The following is a 23,098-nucleotide window of genomic DNA, read 5'->3' as shown; positions in this document are numbered from 1 at the left end:
ATTTTTTTCTGAGCACTTTAAAGACTTTTTTCTTTTCGTCCAAGCCAACATTAACAAAATAATTCTTAAAGTGCTCAGAAAAAAGTCTACATTTCCTGGGCCAGTCCCTCTGCAGAGGAGGGTCACACGGAAAGTCTGAAATCTCTACAACAGCTACTGAGTCAGCCTCACTTTCTGTGCTCGGACCTCTAAATTTAAATGTCACATAATCCAAAACCTATTGGAGTAAATCAATATCTGTAGCTAGCAATAGTGTGATCTTGGTCATTAGTCCCAACAGCTCTCTGCAGGATCCTCACCTCTCCGGGCTGTAAATGCTTAATTTAAGCTTTGCTCAACAGCATTTTATTGTAGTCTCATTAGCAACTGCAGCACAGGGACAATGCTAGGCAGGTGGGAAACCTTTGACCTTCACATACACCCCCTACATTCCTTTGTCAAGTCCCCATCACTAAGTCACCACTCCTCCGAAATGGGCCGTGACCCTCCTCCACCTCCTCCTCCTCCTCCAGCTTTCCTTCTTCCTCAGGGGAAAACGGGGCCTTCCCTGCTGCAGATGTCATTAGCGTGTGGTGCTCTGACTGTTGAGACAAATTTCTCTATAAAATTCATAAGCCATGAAAACGGCTTCAGCTGGGCAGTCACACAGAGAGGAGAGGAGCTGAACTACCTGAAACACAGTTCATCTGGTGACAAAGGGGAACGGCGGAGTGGCGAGATGGAACTGAACAGAAATAAATCTCAACTAAGACAGAGTTTAAAAAAAAGACACTGCTGCACTGCAAGTTCCACCACTTAGCTGCCTGACCTTCTGTAGCTCTTTTACAACCTGCCAATTACTATCAACACTAGTCGGGGCGGGCAGGCTGCAGTGGAAATCATCTTAACAGCCCTGTCTGATTACTGTGAGCGCAGGACTGCATTGTGGAAATGGCTGCTTGAGTGTCAGCAGTGGTGGTTTTACACGTGCTCGCATGTGCATCACTTTGCAGGACTTCAATCGTAATGCAAAGAGCAAGCTGGCCACTCCCATACATATTAAAACCACACGCTGCCAGAGAAAATCACATTTAAGACTCTGCAGCTCCAGCAGAAGACAAACTGAACTTAAGCTAAAAGATTAAAGTAAAAAAAAAAAAGACAAACAAGCCACGCTGTGTGCTACAGGAGCAGCGCCTGATTATCCAGCGGTATGAGCGAGAGCGTAAACAGACGGTGAGGCCAGGACGTCAACGTGTGCAATCAGGGAGACATTTTAACTGCCAAGATAAATCAGAACCTGGGAACACTGATCAGCTCGGTACATATCGCACTTCTTTACTGCATCTGGCCTTAAAGGCAGACTTCAAGCAGACAGCAACATGCGGGGGAATGATGAGGGAAATGTAGCTGAAGAGGTCTGTGTGTGTGTGTGTGTGTGTGTGTGTGTGTGTGTGTGTGTGTGTGTGTGTGTGTGTGCACTGTGCATTTTTGACTTCTTGCCACCAAGTCTCCTATCCAGAGGAGGGAGTGAGCGGGAAGCCGCTGAAAGCCATAAATCTGAAAACCCCACAGCACAGTTCCTTCACTGTGGCACGTTTATTGTCCTCTTTTCATTTCCCCCTTCTCCTCATATTGTCCTCAGCTCTCATCCATTTTTGAAAACGGCACGCTCTTAAACTTTAACCTGAATTCCTCAATGTCCTGCCTCTTTTTATCTGAAACCCCTCAGTGTGTGCACCTTTGAGCGCGGACAGGGGGAAACAATTTGTTGCCGTGGCAGCACATGTTTTCTCCCACCCATGTTCCAGGCTTTAGAGTCCGCTCGGTGTAGATGCCTCGGTCATAAATGGAGTGTGAAGCCAGCAGCGGGCATCGCATCTGTCACAGCTTAGGCGTTTTTCTTGGAAGCAGCAGCAGAGAGATTTCGCCTGGCTGTGGCAGAAAAGCTGATGCTACAGAACCAATGAGCAAGACGACCTGCAGACATTACTGCGCCGGGAGAAGCAGGAGTGACAACTTACAGCTTAGAAGGAATCGGTGACGGACGGGGAACACCAGCGAGTGACAAGACGAACTCCGAGCTGAGTCATTAAGCCATGATCGGCACTTTTGTGACTGCATCATCATCTCTCAAACTCACTAGTACTAGTTTGCCTTCTGAGGAGCGAGCGTGTGCACAGTTACAGTAAGTGGCGGGGAGCAAGGCGGCCACATTTCAAAGAGCGGGAGAGGATCAAAAGGATCAAAATGTGGCAAGAGTGTGCGCATGCATATGCATCACTTTCATGGCACATGTTGCTCTAAAAAGAAGTCTTTGCTGGGTTTCAGCCTCAGCTATCGTGAGTCAGACTCTGAGGCCATCAGGAATACGATGCCATGAATGTGAATCAAACACATTCAGTGTTGGTTTTCAGAGCAGCTCATTTTAGATCCTTCCACTTGAGCATAAGAGGCGCACTGTCCACGCTCAGCCGCCCACAATTATGACTGTAAATCACTTCACAGATTCAACCACAGCGATGGCATGCTGACAGTTGGCAGAATATGCTAAGATCTGCCGCAGTATTATATAGTTATGTTGCAAAAAGGCAGGTAGAAGCAGGCAGAGAACAGCGAGATATAATGTTCATCAAGGGAGGTCTGATTTCTCACTGCAGCCATGAATATTAAACCAGTGGCATCACCGGGATTCAAATATATATAGACATCATCAAAGATGTGAAGATAATGTTAAATTCTTGCTCATTTACATTTGTCCTGCCTGTGAGGACAGATTTATTCAACACCTGTTACAATTAATTACATTTATTTGTATTTAAAAAAAGAGGCAATTTTAATCAACCATGATTCATTTGAAAACCCATAATAAATATCATCGGACATGCCGGTACAGTGCATGCATGCGTTTCAGTTGTTCTGCTTTGATATTGTAGTTCAGCTATTTGGCATTTCGTTGTAAAAAAAAAATAAAGCACATTTTCACATTTTTGCTATTTTGCTAGTTTTCATTATTTCCTGTGAGCTATTCACTACAGCTCAGGACATATATTCAAGCCAGCAGCCTCCTTTCAGAATAAGAGTAACTGCCAGGTTTGTTATGAGTGTAAAAACAGGAGCGTGCTGCCGCCCTGCAGCAGCTACAGCAGACTGGCGTATTCGGGCGGTGTGGCAGCTGGTTTGGTCCATGCAGATTGTTTCTGACACTGATGGAGCGGAGATGTTTTTACTGTACTGGCTCCAGAACCACATTTACTGCACTCCTCTGCTGTGGCATTGTGCCTGCTGCTCTGCGCGAATTTGGCCCCCGTGCGTAAAAGCATGCATGTATGCTGATACATATAAACACTGCATATACACACATTTACATATATCCACTGCTCTAATTGAAATGTTGGAACAGTAGCCCTTCAAGGTTGTTTTTTCTCTTCTGGGGGGAAACAAAAATCACGGCACTTCATATCTTCCATAAGCGAATGTGACACTTCAGACTCAGGCAGGAAGGATACAGTTGGGGAAGTGGAGAAGGAGGAAAAGAGACCCCTCTGATGCAGAAACCCAAAACCTCATTGTAATTTAGTCATCGGTAGAAGGCAATTAGTGAGGGAAGGACTGGTCTTTGCCAGAGCAAGCAAACGGCTGACACACGCTGAGAGTAAACTTTGCAATGAAAGCACAATTTTGCTGCGCTAATAACGTGACGACAGACAATGGTTGTTATTTTTAAGATAACAGCAAGTGCAAGTTGAAACTCAGAAAGGAAGAACAAAGAAAGTTTTATCTCGCTGGAAAGGAAAGCAAACAGGAGGGCGGCAGCACTCTCTGAACAGAAAACCTACGACGCTTGTCGAGCAGTGAGGGAGATGAACTGAGGATTTATTGATGCCTCACACATAAAAGATTAAAGGCAGGTGGTGGAACGCCTCTCTATTTGTCTTACGTCTCATTTCAAATGATGATTTATTCAGACCAGGCTGAGCCAAAGGTTGAAAAACTTTCTGGAGAAGGCTGCAGCAGCTCGATATTTATAGAGCTACAATACAAGTCCTGGGTGATAAAAGAGGCGGCATGACACCCTGCAGCCCAGCTGATCAAAATGAAACACCTGCATGAAACAGAAACTGCATATAGGACTGAATGATTCAGTTGTTTTTATATTTGTTTGTATGTTATATATGTAGTTTTGAAGATAACAAAAGCATTATGTGATGGTAACACAATTCTGTGCATGCCAACTACTGCAGGGTTAATGTTAAAGGGAGACTGTGGTTAAACAAATTACATTAAGGTATCTTTAGGCTAGGACCACTGCCACACAGTCACGTTAGCATGCTCACTGGACATGTTGCACACCCATCCATCTCCCTGACCTGCACACCTCTATTTTCCACCTCACTGTATGAAGGGCGAGTAACTTCCTGCCCGGCGCTTCACATAAACTGTGAGGTGTAGAATCGCGGGGACGTTTGCCCGCAGGACGAGGAGGGAGAATTCAAAAAGCTTAAAGCAGATTATCAGTTTAAGGGCGCCGAGGAAAAAGAAGCTGCGACGGGTTCAGTGTCAGCTCGCAGGTTTCCATCCACACACTGCGACTTCCGCGCGCTGCCCGGCCGGTGAACACACTGTGCTTTCCAGTGAAATGTAAGTGGTTGTGTAATTTCTGTCAGGAATAATATCACCCCCAGTGTGCTATTGATTCTGTATATTTCTTTATATTTGCTCTGGCACCAGGTTGACTCTCAGCTACAGGATGATTGCGCTGCTCAGCGGGCCTGGAAAATTGACTATAATTATCAAATAGGCCACTTAAAGTTAATCTAATGAAATGACTTCAGAAAATGGCTCGACCTCTTACGGCAGGGTTTGTGCCTTAACATCTTGCAGCTGATGACGACGTTTGATGTGCCTCGACTCGATCCAGTTGTCGAGATTTAACGACTTTTTATGGTGGCGTGCTTCTGAAAACACTTGTTTCTAATATCTATTTTCCCTTCTGTGCAAATGCCCCCCGTCAACACGTTCACAACTTGCCCACACAGTAATCCGCACTGTTCCATCTGAAATATGAAATCCTCCGTGTTTGCAAGAGAGGTGTCATTTCCGATGAGGCCACTGGCCGAGGCAGCAACCCAACACTAGCCACTGTTGTTCTTTTCCTTAAATCCCGCTCTTCTGTTTCTTTTTTCTCCCTATCTTTGTTTTCAATCACCTCTTTCTTTATTTTTTCACTGACCTTGTTTGTTATTGGGGCTCTGAGTTTAATTTCATTTCCCGCCCACCGCTCACAGAAACCCAATACTGTCTTTCCTTCTAGAAGTGGAAACTGCGCTGCTCGTTTTTTCCCTTATAATGAAGCGGTGGCCGTCACAGGGAGGCAGGACAAAGGCCATCGTGGCTTTCTTGAAGACAAATAATTTATCAGCTCTTCTGATGGGACTTTGCAGCTGCAAAATAGCGAGAAGTGAAATGAAATGTAGAACAATGTCTCTAAAGAATTCTTGCTCAGAAAGTAGTTCCTCTTGTTGGTTTACGGACTCAAAACAGTTAAGTTGATGTACAAAACCTGGTTATTATTAGAAAACCAATACGATATCAAACATTTAACCCCTCATTAGAACTTTCAGTATATTTTATTTATCTCAACTGCCAAAAAGAGAGCAATTATTATCACTTACTTATATCCAGATTGTTTTGTGTGTTGCTGTTTCCCTTTATTGATTTGTCTTATTAGCCTGCTTTCTGGGACTTCTAGTCAAAGTGAAACAAGACTGAATATGACTGAAATGTGTCCTATGTGTTAGTGCATGAATGTTTTTGCAGGGCATCAAAATTACATCCAAATAATTTGCAGCAGCAAAAACATTTCTATTTGTTTTGCCTAATTTCTGCTCATAGCTCATATTCTTCTCTGGTTATGTTTAGGGCACACGCAGCTCTTGGCTAAGGTCAGAGAAAGACAGTGGTTTTGGTTCAATGAGTAACTTTATTAACTTCATTAACATTTAACTGAAACCACAATCTTTCCCTGAACTGACCCAAAGCGCTTTTGATGCCTAAACCTCACAAGCAGGACTCCTCTTTGCAGGACCAGCATCCACCCTGACAGCCTCCTCAGGACTGGTGTGCAGCACATACAGTGAGCAGAGCACAAGAGGAAGCGTTGCCGGGGAACATAACTGAAGCAGAAATTCCACTCAAAACATAACTGGCGAAACAAATTATTAGTATACAAATTCAATTTCTCTGACTCACAGTTGCAGGAAGCGGAGTGAGCTTAATATTAAAAAAAGACTGCATTTAAAAATTCTGCAAAAGCTACAAATTAGTGACAGGAACAGGGTCTGCACCAGCTACTGTTCATACTCCCACAGCCCCGACAGACCGGGGGAAAGACGAGGCCGAGGAGGCTCTGGCTGGGCTCCATCTCTCCATCCGTCCACCTCTTTCCTCACCCCACTCTTCCCGTCTTCCACAGACACCCGGGGAGACAGGAGAATCATCTCCCGTCGGTTATCCCTCATACTCCACCTCAACTTTCATCTCCAGCCAACGACCCGTCCTTCCCGGCCACGCAGGAGAATGCCAGAGAGGAAAAATACATCCAAAACAAGGGAGGGGCGCTCCAACGGGGGGAGAGGGAAGAAGGTGAAACGCATTCTCCAGGTTCTTTTTTTATCATCAGATGGACATCTGGATACCTACAGAGACCTGGTGCATAATCATTTCAATATTTGCGAGCGTCTCTTGAGGTTGGAGAGCGGGAGATAGACGGAGGGAGCGAGGCCGAGGCCAAGTTTTCCCCCCTGTGTCACACAAGTCCAGGTCTTAGCTTCAGAGAAAACACAGAGGGGCCCCATTTATAAATGAATTTTTTGCCATGAACTATCATCTCATAACACAAATATTACCATTAATGACTCAATTTCCTGATAATTTCCTAATCGACCCCCCACCCCACCCCCCCGGTAATTAGGCCCATTTGTTTGCTTTGTCATCCTCCAGTGATACGGGCCTTTTGTTATTAGAAGCAGAGAGGGGACTGATTCTTCCCCCACAGCTGCTGAGGAGCCCCTGCACACACACACACACACACACACACACACAAAAGCACACACACACACACACACACACCACATTACGGCTATAGAGGAAGCCCTCAGCCTGCAAGACCCAGCAACAGCAGTGGAAGCTATTTAAACAGCACTTACTGGTAGCACGCTGCGTCAAGAGCCTCTCTCTGTCTTTATCTCTCTCGCCCTCCCTCACTCTCTCACTGTGTCTTCAGGTCTCTCTCTGCATCGTCAAGTCACCCCCCATAGTCTCTCTTTCACTGTCCTCTCTCTCCATAAAGGGCCCTCTACTGAGCCGCTAAATCAGCCGAGGCCAGCGCTTTTCCCGAGCTCCTCTCTGTTCTCGGCTGGACACCGAGCCTAATTAATTGGCTGCATTGTCCTCAGAGGGAGCAGGGCCAGCGAGGGGAAGGGGTTAATGAGGAAGAAAAAGTGTTTGGCAGAAGAGGAGAGGGCATGGCGTTAAATCCATCAGATGCTCTCCATTTCTTTTTTCCTTTTTTTTACTGTTTTTTGAGAGACAGAGAGGCAGAGCATGGTGTGGCCTCGTGTGAGGCGGCTGAGAGAGAAAGTGTGGAGCAGCCCCTCACCCCGCTACATGTCTTATCTGTGAGAGCTAATGAGTGATGGATTAACCTGGGATCACCCCTGGCAAATTGAGATGACCCCGAAAACTTACCCCGAGCACCCTTCCAGAAGTCTGCATTCCATGTCACACAACCGAACGAATCCACGCACGTACGCAAGCCTTTGGTGTTATATGGCCGTCAAACACAGATGCACATTTAGGCACCTGTTGAAACGCCAAACATGATCCCATGCTGCAAAATCTCTCCAGCAACAAGCTATGAGCTTCTTACTTTTAATCAGAAAATCCTACAAATCAGCCAAAGAGAAAGCACTGCCTACAAAGTATCCTTTCCTCGAGTTTACTGTAAATCTGTCTACTTTGTGCTGACCTCTGCTGACTGAGATCTCTTTGTGCAGCCGTGTCAACCTGCTGCCGGCATATGCAGCTTGTTTTGGTCTGCCAGGCTGCCATCCTTAAAAACAGAGATAAAAAATGATGTATGACTCTTAGCTGTCTGTATAACTGTTGGTTATAGACACACACACACTCACACACAATTGTGAGTTAAAGGCATCCATGACGACCGGGTGCAACAAACCTCTGGTGACCTGCAGGCTGCCACGCACACACATATACACAGCCTGTGCCATGACTTATATGGGAAAGACAAAGACACTGGTGATAAATCGCTGTCGGCTATTCAACGACAACACACACACACACACAAACGTGCGTCCGCACACACACACAGACACACACAAGGAATTCCAGGGAAGCTTTTTCTGGCAGCGTGTGAGTACGTTTGACGCAAAATGAAACTGTTTGACTCTGCTTGATCTGTCACAGGTGCTTTCTGCAACTGTGTGTGTGTGTTCGAGAGAGACGTGCGTAAGAGATGCATAAAAAAGGTGAAAGAACAGATCAACCCATGCATGTTCAGACCGCTAAAATCTATTATCATTAAAAGACACCCATTGCAGCTTCATTTGCATCTGCAGTCTAAACATTTACAACATAATTAACCACCGCAGACACTCCAGTCCTCAGAGGCAGGTTCCAGCTGGTTGCAGTTCACTCACATGACGACAGCTGTGTGCTACAGAACCGGCAGGGGGGCGCCCTGATCTACACAGCAGGCTGCTGTGTCGGGGTGTAACTTCGTCCAGCCATTAATCATCTGTAGCTGTGAGTGTTAAGGACCCCTTGCTTCGGGCCCGATGCGCTCACGCTCGTGCTAGGTGGTCCTGTCGGCGAGTAGCGCGACTGTTGCCAGAGAGACGTTTTTTTTGCCAGGACTTTCACCTTGAATCAAACGCAGAGCTGCTGCAAATACAAAAGCCTCCTCCCCTTTCATTTCCCTCTCGCTCACACACACATAAGCGAGCGTCTGCTTTTTATTGTTGTTGTTGATGCTGTTGCGGCCCTATCAGCTACAGGGAGAGTTTGGAGGAGTTGTAACAAGCTGTGCCAAGGCTTTCATTTTTAAGTGTGAACAGACTTGGATAATTGTGGCATAATGGAACAACACATGCTGCACCAGCTTCAGAGCCTGTGGTGATGCGTTTCTTCTACCTGAAAGTGGAAGGAATGCAGCACGCACAGATTTTACATTTAATCTCATTAATATTGCATTAACTAATCACTGCACGGCACAGCCCGGGGCGCAGAGCAGGAGAACGACGCTCTTTCCTCTTCTTGAAATCACTTTCTCCCCGCTTGCCTCCCTTCTTGCGCTCTCTGCCGTTGCCTCCAGTCCACATTATATATTTGCTTTGGCTGCAAACACTCGCCCTCCTCTTGGTAACCGTGCAGTAACCCGCTGCCACACAGAGCTGCTGAGGTCATCAGGCCTGATCCTCCACAGCACCGCTCGCCCCAGCCTTGGGATCAGGTGTCGCATATGCATGCACACACACACACATTCACACACACACGCACAGCTTTTGACTGTAAAAAGCTGCCAGTGCCCAAGTACACATCATCTCACACACATGCACAGAACCAGGAACTCTCACAGACACTCACTTGCAGTGTTTTCCTGCCCTGTTTACTGGTCCCTTGTTAACAGGGCCGCTCTGGTTTGTCTATCATGGCGGGCAGTGAATCGAGATCGTGCCACCAGTGCGTTTCAGACCTGATGACTGCATTAATGAGTGACGCCGGCTGAGGCATACTGGTGGGCTTTAAGGGGAACTCCACTGCTGTTACACATTAAAGTCTACAGGTGTTGGGGAGTGCTGCTGCATATGTAAAAAGACTTGTATAAAACCAGAGGAGGCTGCACGAAATCCGATAAACTGCCTCAAGTGACATCAGTTGAAAAGATGACGATCGCTGGTTCTGCTGTGTCAGATCATTAGTTTTTGTCCATCGTGAGCCCAGCAATGTTGTATGTGGTGTGGTGCTAAATCACTTTAAAAGAAATTTAAGTGGTTGCCATGGTAGACGTCTCTCATTAAGCATTAATCCTGACTCTGTTCCAGTTGAACCACTGGCTGCCCGGCTCTTTTTTCCTGCTGTGAGAAAAAAAAAAGAAAGCATATTGGAGCAAAAGGCTGTTTTTCTCCAACAGCCAATAGCAAAAGTGCCTTCTGTGCCTTAAATGTGAGACGGTATTTGACTTGTATGTGAACGGTTCCTCTGGGGTTAAAGCGACACAAACTGCGCTGCATGCAGTAAAGCATTCTTTAGCTTTCTCACATTTAACAACGAGTAAAGCTCTGCCTGTTGTTTATGTAGCCTACAGATTGTGTCCAGCTGTTGTATCCAAAAAGGAATAAAACAAAAACGCAGATCTTTTTATCACACGTCCCCAAACGGCAGGCAGTGAAATGGCCTGATTTCCTCTGTCACCCCTGTGTGACAGCGTTTACTCTGCGGTGGAAATGCGGCTGCTTGATATGTATACAAGAGACAGGCAGGCCGTGATTCATAGAGCCGCTGAGTGAAGCACTGGAGTGTCTTTGTCTAATGTGTGAACACATGATGATGTTGTCTGGCGTGAGCTTTGATTACCCCTAATCATCTGGTACTCGCTTGAACCAAACCTTTCCATTACACACAAACACCTCTGTCTCTCTCCTGCTTAATCTCTCTCTCTCTCTCACACACACACACACAGAAACTCATCCCGCGGTCCTTGCCAAACCCACAGCACACACAGATCCTCCCTCGGCTAATACGAGCTTTCACTATGGCATCAAGTCACCAATTAATTCATTAACAGACGTCTCCCCAGGCGCAGAATAGCTGCTCACATCCTGGACAGAATTACTGTTTGCATAAAAACTCACTGGCAGACAAAGCAGATTACGAGACACACTCGCGCGCTTGCACAATCTCTTTCTCTCTCTCCCGCACACACACACACACACGCACGCACACTTTACAGCAGAGATAAATATGCTGCACAAAGTCAAGGCCTACTCGCGGCGAAGAAAGACACATGGAAACGCTCACACACAGCACACACACACAAACATAAACAGGTAAGTGGCAGACGGCAGAGACAGGTATCAACAGAGACTTAGAGGAGTATCATGTGTTTGTCTGTCGCTGGAGGTATTAAACATGATGAGCGACCTGTTAAGTAGTGTGCCAGTGTGTGTGTGTGTGTGTGTGTGTGAAAATCCTGGAGTTGCCTGTATCCCTCATGTCCTTCAAACACCTTTTCTGCAACAACTAGCAGCACTTCTGCAGATGTTTGGGAGCCATCCTACTCATGTTTGAACACTGTTTTGGTAAATTTGTAATGCGTTTAACTTTTTGCACCTAAGACGACCAGCTATGATGACGCTCTTGGCGCTGTCGGAGAGCATGCCGTCCAATAAAAATAATGAAACAGCTGTCATCGCTGTAAAGAAAGCCTGCGTCATGTGTGTGTGGTTTGAAAAAGATTAATCAGATTGTTGAAAATCTTTAGTTCGCAGCGCGCCCAGAGATCTCTCTTGAGGATATACCTGACCGCATGAAAACAGTACGGAAGTGTGTGTATGTGTGTTTGTGTGAGCTGCTTCTGCAATAAGCTGGTAAGAGGAGCGCTGTGTTTGAGGGGTAGACAGAAGGAGAAAAGATCCACTTGGATCTCATCAGCACAACCAATAATCACCAGCTGCTTTGAGAGCCACGGATTGGACGGAAACATCTCAAATGCAAGACGCACACGAGGAGGATGTTTTTTCACCCGCAGGTATGCAGCGGCGATATTTCTGATCAGAACAAATGGGAGACTGACGATAAAAATGATGATGAAGAGTTTGCGGCCGGGCTGAGCGGTGCGATAAACCAGCAGCGGCCCTCGTTGAGTTCAAGCACCGGCGAGGGTGACAAGAGGAAGTGAGCGCAGGCCAGAAGCCAACTGAGTAACGCAATATGGCTTTCCTTCAGAGGCAATATGGCTTCCGACCAAACGTTTCTCAAAAACAAGGCCGAGGTTCCATTTCTGGTACGAGCGTGCACGCGCGCACAGGCACTGGCTAAAAATGCGGACTCACACTGTGAGCGGGGTCTGTGTTGCATTATGTGCTGTAGCCAAAGCAATGAAACAAAACCACGGCCGCAGAAATGTTCAGCTTGCCCGAAGGACCCTGAATGCAACAACAGTCACACAGGCTGTGAAATTTCAGAGGAGATTTTGTCTTTTCTGACAGCTGAACACATTCCATCACCCCGAGCGGTGCGACCTGAGCTCTGTCGCACGCAGTAAAATGGATGCTCATGAAAATGATCTTTTCCCGCTGGAGACTAATAGCAGAAACATGCAGATACAGCTCCAGTAAAACACAGTTAGAGATTTATTCTGGATTCAGTTTTTAGTTTTATGAATGGTGGCAGCCTCCCTCCTGTTTCTCTCAGCGCAAACACGCTCTCTTCCTAATTACGTGTTAACTGCCTGTCTTATCTGTGTATTATCCTCAGACATTTTTCAGTATAAACTCATTTGCCCTTCAAAGGCCTGTCAGAATTTATTATCCGTGGAAAAATGGAATTCCATCGAAACTGAATTGTTTCTCGAACGGGCCTCATGGCAAGCAACGACTAGCTCCAAAATTCCAGCTCGAAAGGGCTGCTGCCAAACGCCGACATTAATGGCTTCAAGATCTTCCGTGCTTCAGCATACTCGACAGTATCTGCGCTAGCTGTCACAGCTCTTGCTCCCATTTGAGATGAAATTACTGCAATTACAAACCATCTCACTCCCGGGACTGTACAGGTTGCAGAAGTGCTCAAAGCAGCAGCTTTATAAAAGTCCTTTGATTGCAATGACTTTATTTAATCATCATAATTATCATTATAATGCTTAATACAAATACTTTGATATCCAATTATGAACGCCCAAAGCCAAAATGGATCAGCGCTGTCTTCCTTTGACCCAGGCCTGGTGGCTGTTTTAGCTCAAAGAGGATGGTTCAAGGGCCAGGAACAGAATTTACCTCCTGTCACCAATCACGCCATTTAAGCGTGTTCTCGGTTCAGAGGGTATAAACCAACAACCGGACAACAAAAAGACGACAGTTCAGGGGCGGGACCACAGGGGTATTAGTCCAAATTGAAATCTGATTGGACCCCTGAAGTGCCCCTGTTCATTTCAGAGCATTTTGAACAAATAAATGATATATGAATACATAATTGTGCCTGAATTTTTGTGTTTGTTGATTTGCTTTTACATAGATTTGTGGTTATTTACGTGCAGAAAAAGTCACCAGAATGCAGGAAATTATATTTAGGAAAATTCTAGATCCATCCCAGAGTCCACGTGTCCACAATCAGACCGAGCTGCAGCACTTTCTCTCACATCATATCCTTGAAGGTTTACCATTAAATCTAACCACCTGTGTATTTTTTTATTATCAGTGTATGCACAATATGCAGTCATGCTGTCGGGCACTCGACAGCTGTGAATATTGACCCACGCACGCTCACAAAAACACACGCACTCCCAGTATTCATGAGTCAACAGCAGCATTGGCAACAAACGGAAATTTCAACACACATGCAGACCAACAGGGTCTCCTGTGATCCCAGAGCACACTGCAGAATGTTTGTCATTAATACTGCCTTCTCACTCTGTGTGTGTGTGTGTGTGTGTGTGTGTGTGTCTATCTTTCCTGGCTGTCTTTTCTTGCGTTGGACTGCAGCACTTGATATACCGTACCGTCAGCCTTGCTTACAGTATGTGCTGGCTCAGTGGCCATGTTTCTGTCTGTTTGAGAGATATAACAGGTCTCAAAATCTAAAACAGAAGGGCGAGCCGCTCGTCTGGACCATGAGCGACTTATTTCTGCGGCGGTTTACAAAAACGAGTCATAAACACTGATAAGAGCACAGGCGAAAGAGATTCCAGAAGTGAGAGCGAGGCCGCTCGGCCTCGTTTGAACTGGAAGAAACACTGTGCGTGCATGTGCGTATGTGCATGCCCGCAGGTGTGCGTAGCGAGAGGTGAGCGCTGACTGGAGAAGGAGTGAAGGCGAGGAACAGGGAGACAGTGCAAAGTGCAAAGCTACTCAGTCGGTTTATTCCCAGCTTTGTTTGCCGTGGCCGGGACTAACGATGCATCCTGCCGGCGCCTTTGAAGATGAAGGATGCCGGTTTATAAAGGTGCGCGGTGAGCGGCTCAAACATTAACCAGACCTTCAGTCACGTCTGAAAGGTACCAAACGAACGTGACAACGAGGAGGCGTCTGAGAAAAGGCCTGTAGAACATCGCAGACTGACTCCACGCATGTTAAAGGAAAGAGGACATGAGCTTGACCTGCCCTCAGTCAAAATCAAACTGTAGCTTTTGATCTATTGTTCACTGGGGCATCTCTATGATGACGCCAAAGGTTGCATGTCTGATGACAGCATTGCTTTCTGGCACATTTGGGCACATTCCTGCATTTTCTATGCTGGATTTCTCCCGATAAGAGAGTCGGTGCACTATGGTTTGCAAGAAACTAACTTTTTTAATTCTGTCGAAGAAGCTGCGCAAATTCCCGAAAAGAGTCGTTGCTGGAAAATGTTCTGCTATCAAACTCCACTGTAGTCCTGCTGGGATTATTTTAAAGCTCATCAAGATTTGGGCAATAGTCCATGAAAATAAGAAAAATACACCACCAAAGATCAGTCAGCTCACAGCTGGTTTTAAGTGTTTACGCTTGCTTGGACATGTTGCTTGAGGTAAAATTCACATCTCATCAAGGCTGTCAGGAGACCTGAAATGTGCCCACACAGAACAACTTAAAAGCTTTTTTCTTTGCATCCATGCAAAGTTGTGGCTTTAAAACTCAATTATATTAATGAGTATCAAATCAAGCATGTCAGCTTTTCTGCACTGCATGTTTGCTCCTGTCAGTCAGAAGCCTCTGAGCAGCACCTGGGAACATTTCAGCGCACTCGGTGATTCCTGCAGTGAAGATTGTGAGTCACCCAGCTGATACTGGGCTACTGGGTTACAGCGAACCCCTTGCAAGTCACTGATATGTCACAGTGTCAATGCACTGACAGAACTCTCAAGTGGAAGAAAGGAAGAAAAAGTTTCTTCCTGTCCCTGCAGCCTTTACACTCCTACCGGCCTAATAAGAGGCGCTTGGAAAAAAAGACAATTGTCAAAATCCTGTGCTGGCCCACAGGCCATGGAAATGTCACTCTACTGCCTCTTTATTTCTCCCGTTCCTCTGCCTCACACATTTTCCTCATCGCGCTCCCCCTCGCTGGCTCACGTCCGCCTCTTTCATTTTCACTATTGTCGTCCTGCTCCATCTCCAGCCCCTCCCTCCGTCCCTGCTCCTCTCTGCGGTGCAGCGTCGGTCCCCTCTTTCTGCGTGCCTTCAAGCTGTCTTTCTAATCTTCCTGAATTATTCAAGACATTTTCTCTTATTCTTTTTTTTCTTTTTCTGACCCGACGCGTCAAGTAAACTGCACAGACCTGAATACAGGCTGAGTGAGGGGATAAAAGTGACATTTACAGTTCATTTGCATTGAGAGAATGTATCTCTGGAGGGGACTCTGACTGTTTCTCATCACAGAGTCTGAAACAATGTCACCTTCCTTCCTACGTGACTTGAGTGGGGTTTCTGCGGAAGAGCTCACGGCTTAGTCGATGCAGCTTGCAGGTGGATTCATGGTGCACCCGTCATTTTCTTGCAGTGAAAATATTTCCTTCTACCTTTGTTGCAGACAAGGATTAACTCTAACTTGAGCTGGAAACAGGTCGCTGTCATGTCTGTGGTGCTGGCTGTTGAACTCATTGCTCTGGAAGCTTTTCCTTTGCTGTGGAGAGTCAATAACCCAAATGGATGGAGGTGCACGCTCGAGTGTCCTTTAAGGTCCTGATGGAAGTAATCAGCAAAGTGCACTTCAAGAGAAACACAGAGACGGACGTCTGTGCTCAAACGTCCTTTTGTGATTTTTCTCTTTTTTCTGTCCAGAGTTCTTTCTTTTTTTCTTTGCTTCTTTTTTTGGTGGAAAGTGAAGATCAGGGACGATCAGAGGACTCGATACCTTAGGTCAGTTCCGACCCCACACAGTGCCAGACCTTTATGAGGACCAGTGACACTCCCAGCTCTGTCATTAATGTGAGTGCAACAACAAACTCTTGGACATCGGCGTGATCACTGAAGTTGTCTCGCTGAACACACCCATACATCTAACAGACCTCCTTCCTTTGTTCGCTGCCCCGACAGAAGGGAGATTTCTTCTTCCGCTCAAAATTCGGCATTTGCTCTCTCTCTCTCTCTCTCTCTCACACACACACACACACACACACACACACACACACACACACACACACACACACACACACAAACACACATTTCCATAACCTAATGTCGAAAACTAACTGTCTTGCTGACAACATGATGGATGCAGTAAGTGTCAGGCTTTTATGGCTCCAGTGTGAAACGTGCTGGTCTGGTAAAAACGACTGAAAGTGGAGGATCTGGACTGAAGGAAACGATTGGATGTATGACTTTAGGAGCTGTTGTGCATAAACTGTTTTTTTTCTCGTCCACACATGTATCACTGCAGATGATGTGGATATCCAAAAGCTGTAAATTCCAAATCTCCCTCCACGTTTAAATTTTCCAATAAACGTAGCAGTGAAATATTTTTCGTATTGTCTGACTGCTGGGATTTTCACCACAGCAGTGTTTATTAGTGAGTGCCACTTGGCCGAATAAGAATTTTATTCTGTTGTTTTTCTTGATAAGATTCTTAAATGTCGTGAATACTTGAAGAAGAAGAGTAGACAGCTTTATCGGTACTTACAATACAATTTCCCCCATCTTTCCTTTGTGTTCTCTCTGTAAAGCACTTTAAAAATGGAGTGTTTTTAAAGTGCCACGTTATGTAAAAATGTTTTTAATTTTACTGCAGGGCATTGAAAGAGAATCCATCAGCAGGGTCAGCTGGCCTCCATATTAAAAATGGCGGACAGGCATTGGTTACCTGACAATTAAATAAAACAAAAACACCTCATGTCTCAGTTCCGTTGCTTTCTTTAACCCATCATAGGTGCCTCAGAGTCACTCAGTATGTCCTGAATGTACATTTCCACCAAACTGCGCCTGTTGGTTCAGCAACACCTTCATATCTGCCTGTTTTAAACAGCTGCTGTGTGTCAAAGTGGCTGACATGTGCCATGACTGTCAAACAACATGGAGCCTCTCTCCCTGCAGACCTGCAGCACAAAGAGAACTATGCAGCTTCGGATTCGTGCCGGCTGCGTCTTCAGTGACTGTGTGGAGACAGACGGAGGTTTTCAGTCTCTATCTTCAACATCTTTCTGCCCCTCTTCACCCTCCTCAGCAGGAGCCAACATCAAGTTACTAAGGCTTTGTTCCTCTGCAGTCTTCACAATTCAAACCCATTTCTGTCCTATAATTCAAATAAAAGTGAAAACAAAAGCAACGCTGCAAATCACAGAAGGCCGCACATTTTGGACAGCTTTAGATATGTGTGATATTTGGTGACGCACACTCTACTTGAACACAGCAACAGGATTCAGTTATTTCATAACTCAGTACAAACTATCTTCCTATCACCTCTCACAACTCCAGGCTTCTTGTCTTCGTGTAACTGCACGGTACAGAGCTGAAATTGGCAGAAACCTGGCCAGAGATCCTGGATTCTGCACAATCTGGGTTCATATGTCATGGTCGTAATAAAACACAATCACTGAAACTACTGTAAGTTTGATCACTTTGATCTCTCAGCGGCTGGTGAAAAATGTTGGCTCAGCAGCACAGATACCATCAAACATTTGCTTCTTGTTTTTTTTTTTTGTTACACCTGCTTTCATTTTAGGGTAGAAAATTCTGTGTTCTGTAGTGATGTATTTAAATGCATTACTGCCCATTTTCTCAGCTTGTTTTTCAGTTGTGCCTTGACAACTGTGAGTGAACAATAATCATTTTGAAAACATCCAATTAAACTAATCTTCCCTGTTGCTATTTTAAAATTATATTTAAAACACAGCTGTAATGCAATAAAACTGTAGCAAATCGCATTATTCAAATATACAATTATGACAAGGATTTGATTGATTATTCAAATGTAATAATAAATACAGAATTTACACATTAATAATAACACATTTATATGTCTATTCTCAACCACAACACCTGACATTTTCATACGTCCTGTCTGGCTGATTTTGACGTGGAAAATAATTGCGTGACGACAATAAAATGTGTGTGCAATTACCACTGCGGCGGGTTTGTTGCAGGATACTTCAAATAAATGAAAAGGCTTCGCTTTATTGCAGCGGTGAAGTCGGAGCTCTGAGAAATGTTCCTGTGGATGATGGGGCTCAGCGGTCCCGTTTGAGGTGGTTTAAAAGCCTCCATTATGGCCTGCAGCAAGCTAAATGGACTGTCAAATTGCGTTTTCATGTTGCATGTGACTTCAACCCAATTTTTGCTCGTGGACCTGCGCCAAAGTATCAGCAAAAAAAGTGCGGCTTTGCTGTGGTTTTGTTTAAAGGGAATGTTCAAGTTTGGGATTAATGAACTGAAGCTGTAAAATTAGTGGCCGATTACTCATAAAATATAACAACAGTATTATTATTATTATTATTATTATTATTATTATTATTATTATTATTATTATTATTATTATTATTGGCTTTGTGTTTTACATGCCAAAGACCATCATTTTGCATGAGCAAATTCCACTGATTTTGCGTCACATCTATCCATCTAACAACGCCTGATCTCTCTTTTTCTATATATTTCCACTGCAGCCGACAGTTTCTCCTAAAATTACACCATTCAGTCCAGCCAGCACAAAAAAAAAAATGCATCCTACACGCGGAGCAGCTCCGCTCAGCATCAGAGACAGCGAGGCCGGTGGATGTGGACTTACCGACGCACTCGTTGGCCTCCCTGGCCGTGGCTCTCTGCCACGGTCTGTCGTAGTGGAACGGTTTGCACCTGTCGCACTCCGGCCCGGCGGTGTTGTGCTTGCACTCGCACACCAGACTCCCATCCCGGTCCTTTACGCACCGAGACGCGTGCCCGTTGCATTTGCATCTCCCTCCGACCTGCAGGTCCGACACGGAGTAGAAATACGAGTCCCGGGCCAGCTCCGAGTCGTCCTCGTTCTCGTCGCCGAAAGTGTGCAACCGGCTGAAGACGACTTTAATGTCGGTGGCCGTGACCCAGTCCTGCAGCACCGGGGAGTTGTCGAAGTCGTGCGCGGACGGTCTGCCGTCCAGCGTGCTGAAGGCGATGAGCCCGCCGGTCAGAGGGTACATGTCGGTGTGAGAGTCCGTGCAGACGGCCTCCTGCTCGTTCTGCTTCGTGATAACGGCCCTGTTCGGCTTGTTGTACATCTTCCTGCACTGGGTCGAGTAAAACTGAAAGGGCACCCAAGTTTTACCGTAGTCCATGGACTTGTAAATAACCATGGATTCAGGTCGAGGCGAGCAGAACTGCAGGCTCACGTAAGTGACCTCAAACTTCTTGCCGAGGGACAGAGTCAATGTGACATTTTGCGGGTACTGGATGAAGTTCTCAGACTGCCAGCAGGTGAGGTTGTGTGGGTTGTTGAGGTCCGTCAGGTACGCCGGAGGATGGTACTTCTTGGGGTCCGAGGCATCGCAGGTGTGACAGTTCCTGGTCCTCTCGTCTCCTTTCTCCGCCGATGTCACCACGCAGTAGCGGCTGGGCGTCTTGCCGCAGGTGCTGGACACCTTCACTTCCTTCCCGAAGGCGGAGTTGACGAAGTCCGGGATGCAGCGCCGCGGGTTGCCGTGCTCGTCGTAGCAGGGGTCCGGGGGAGAGGTCTGCGCCGCGAACAGGCTCATCCCGTAGCCGCCGAGGGCGCTCCGGCACGACAGGGACGCGGCGAGCAGCGCAGTCAGCACAATATCCACAGCCCTTCTCATGGTAGGTCCCTCGGTCCCCAAGTGTCTCTGCCGCCGGAGGAGAAAGGGGAAAGAGAGAGAGAGACAGAGAGAGAGAGCGGGAGAGAGAGAGAGAGAGAGGGAGAGAGAGAGTTAAGTTAGGTGATGGCACAGTCACAGGCTGTGACAAACACTGGGACCAGAGTTACCACCTGACAGTGATTCAGAAGTAACATGCACTCACACCGCATGCATGTCAGGTTTGGTGAAATTTCTTTAAAGCCTCCTTTACCTGAGAATAATTTACAAATATGTCAAAGCACCAGCGGCGATATTAGGCTACTTTTCTCTGTCGGGCTTCAATCAGAGCTCCTCCTGTGTTGTTGTTTGTTCCTTCAAATCTCCTGCGTAAAAATAGAGGAGCGGCTGGATTTTAAGAGTCTAGTGTCCTTATGGCAAGTCCCACTCCTCCTGCCGGTCTCTCTCTCTCTCTCTCTCTCTCTCTCTCTCTCTCTCTCTCTCTCTCGGATCGGATCTTGGTCTGGCACCGCTTTAGGTCAGCTCATCTTGAGGGGTAACACCGTGCAAGCGGAACAACGACATCCACTGGCGGCGCATCGGCAGATTGACGCGCGCGGGGAGACGCAAAGTGCCGCAGGGGGAGAGAGAGAGAGAGAGAGAGAGAGAGAGAGAGAGAGAGAGAGAGAGAGAGAGAGAGAGGCTGCATGGATTCAGCGGCCGCCACACCTTCATCCGACCGACAGCTGATACCATCGTGTATTTTAATCACCGGGATGTATAGCAAAGTAAGCAAAAGCTATTATTAGGTCTATTACAGTAAAACGATAATTATTATTGCAGCTTTCACAGTTTACATAATAAAAACTGTGGTGGTAACCATGGAATACTACTTACTATTCACTGGTTAGCATTAACTGCCCATTATTTTCTCTCTTTTTTTCCTGATGCTTCGACTGTGTTCCTGTTTTTCTTTATCCTGATTCTGTCACGTCTCAATAAGGCTATAATTTGTACATAAGTATAGACTAACCTACTATAAATCTAATGAAAGAAGATTATTATAAAGGGGTTATTTGAAGATGAAATTTGAAAGGGAGATTTGTCAACACACCAGCTGTTCAGATCTTGTAGGAACAGTTATAGTGAGTCAAAATGATTAAATATAGTCCATCGTCCAACATGTGAAGGGGTTCCTTCAAAATATAATTTCCCAGACAATACAATGTTCAGTGTGCCTAATGTGGAAGTTATTTTAGGTGCAACTTAATTAACATTTCAACAAACGAAAAGTCCACTTTGCATCGCGTGATGCAGTTTCTGGCACTTTTAACCTTGTCTCCAGCATGAAAACCGAGCCCCACACTTGTGCTGATCATCTGCGCTTCAGGGCAGCCTCCACTGGCGGTCGATTAGGACATGGAATGACTCTAAAAGCTTCTACTTACATGCAAACAGCAATGGGTCATTTAAAGAAATAAAACATTTGCAGGGCAGACAGAGGCGCGTCGCTTCGCAGGATGCGTCCCTCCTGCTCTGTGCCTCTCCAGTGCAGTCAAAGCTGGTGCAGCCACTCACTGAACCTGTTGAATGTTGGCAATAGAAGTAACAGCGCCACCTTGTGCCCACAGAAAGACACGCCTGCGGGGCCTGTGCAGCGAGCGGCGTCTTCAACTTTTCCCAGACGGTGGAGTCACAACACCGTTTATTTAATGAGCGTGAAGCTGATTGGCTGCTGCGCGGCTAACTGATGGATACAGCAGGCTGCTCAGACCAAGCATAAAATACTCCTGTTTTAAAGGTTTTAAAAACATAAACCTTTTTATCTCCAAACCACTGGATTCTGAAGAAACTCTATAATGAGAGTACAGATGGTATACTGAAGCACTGCTTACCTAATGCATGACTCATGTTGATTTAATGCACGAATTAATGCAGGATGGTATCATGAAGTGACAAATGATCAAGTCTCTGACCTCATGGGATTAGTTCACATTTAATAGATCATCAGTTAGGTGATGTCAATTTACAGATATGCGATAAAGTTATCTGGACTCCAGACAGGCCAAAGTTTATTTAGCAAACTGTATTTATGATGCAATTGTGTGTGAACGACCAGTTTGATCGAAAAACAGCTTCTTATTTGTGCGAGAACAGGAACTGTTCTGCTCTCAGAGAGGCTGAGCATGTACACGGCTCTGAAATACACTTCAACATTATTGGAATCCGGCTAATTTGGCTGCTTATCACTTAATGTATGAATTAACATTCTATTAGTGTGAACTAGTCGTGGCTTTGATCATTTGTCAGTGATGAGGAATAGGAATTCATGATACATCCTGCATTAATCCATAGTCATGCATTCATTCTTTCAAGGTATTATTATTATTATGAATCATATATTGAATAAGATCATATAAGAGTTAGCTCATAATCCTGATACACTTAAAAAAAGCCTTCTGAAATTTGGTCATAAAGACAAGATAGAGGCTACATCATTATGTAAATAATGAGCAACAAAAAGGGTTTTATGGTGATGAGGACACAGTCAGACTGCTTCACTCTCATAAACAACACGGGATGATCATGCTTTTCATCTGGCTCAAACAAAAGCCGCTTAGGCCAATAAAATAATCAGTTATGTTTGCATTTCTAATTACAGCTCTCCTTCCTCTCATATTCAGAGTTATTAGTCCTGCAGCCGTTGTTCTGCTTTTACTTCTCTGTTTGACTGTTATTAGCTATTTGCTAATATATCATATCTGCTCACGCATGGAAGGAAGAATAAAACCAGCGTTATCTAATCTCGGTCAGTTCAGATCTGCTGCGGAGATGCACTGTCTACTCCATCGGCTAGAAAGAAGAAGAAAGAAGGTTAGATGTGTGACAGCCGTTGACCTCCTGGGTGAATAAACTGTGCATACAGGGCTGAATTAAGGAAGCCAGAGACAGCTGATGCAAAACAACAACATTTAAATCTTCAGCAAAACCACACAAAGCAGTACTTGCTGTGTTACAACACACAACATGCATTCAGTTGAAATTTTTGAAAGCAAGTGACTGATCTGCAAATGATCCAGGATTCACAAAACACCCCTCTAATGACATTCAGATACAGAAAAAAAAAACATTTAA

The 23,098-nt window shown here is 45.6% G+C and overlaps 1 protein-coding gene across 1 annotated transcript in view; it reads right to left on the bottom strand.

Annotated features, from left to right (window-relative positions):
* ntn1a (netrin 1a) overlaps positions 1 to 19,987 on the bottom strand; it is a 56,484-nt gene extending 36,497 nt beyond the window's left edge. The window contains exon 1 of the mRNA XM_041933884.1: positions 18,964 to 19,987. Within this exon, the coding sequence (XP_041789818.1) occupies positions 18,964 to 19,987 (1,024 nt within the window). The remainder of the gene's footprint in view (positions 1 to 18,963) is intronic.
* Positions 19,988 to 23,098: the final 3,111 nt, after the last annotated feature.

Source organism: Chelmon rostratus, chromosome 3 (assembly GCF_017976325.1).
Source record: "Chelmon rostratus isolate fCheRos1 chromosome 3, fCheRos1.pri, whole genome shotgun sequence".
In the NCBI taxonomy this organism is placed as follows: Eukaryota; Metazoa; Chordata; class Actinopteri; order Chaetodontiformes; family Chaetodontidae; genus Chelmon; species Chelmon rostratus.
Note: the sequence above shows the minus strand (reverse complement) of the source record. Positions and strands in the feature narration are given on the sequence as shown.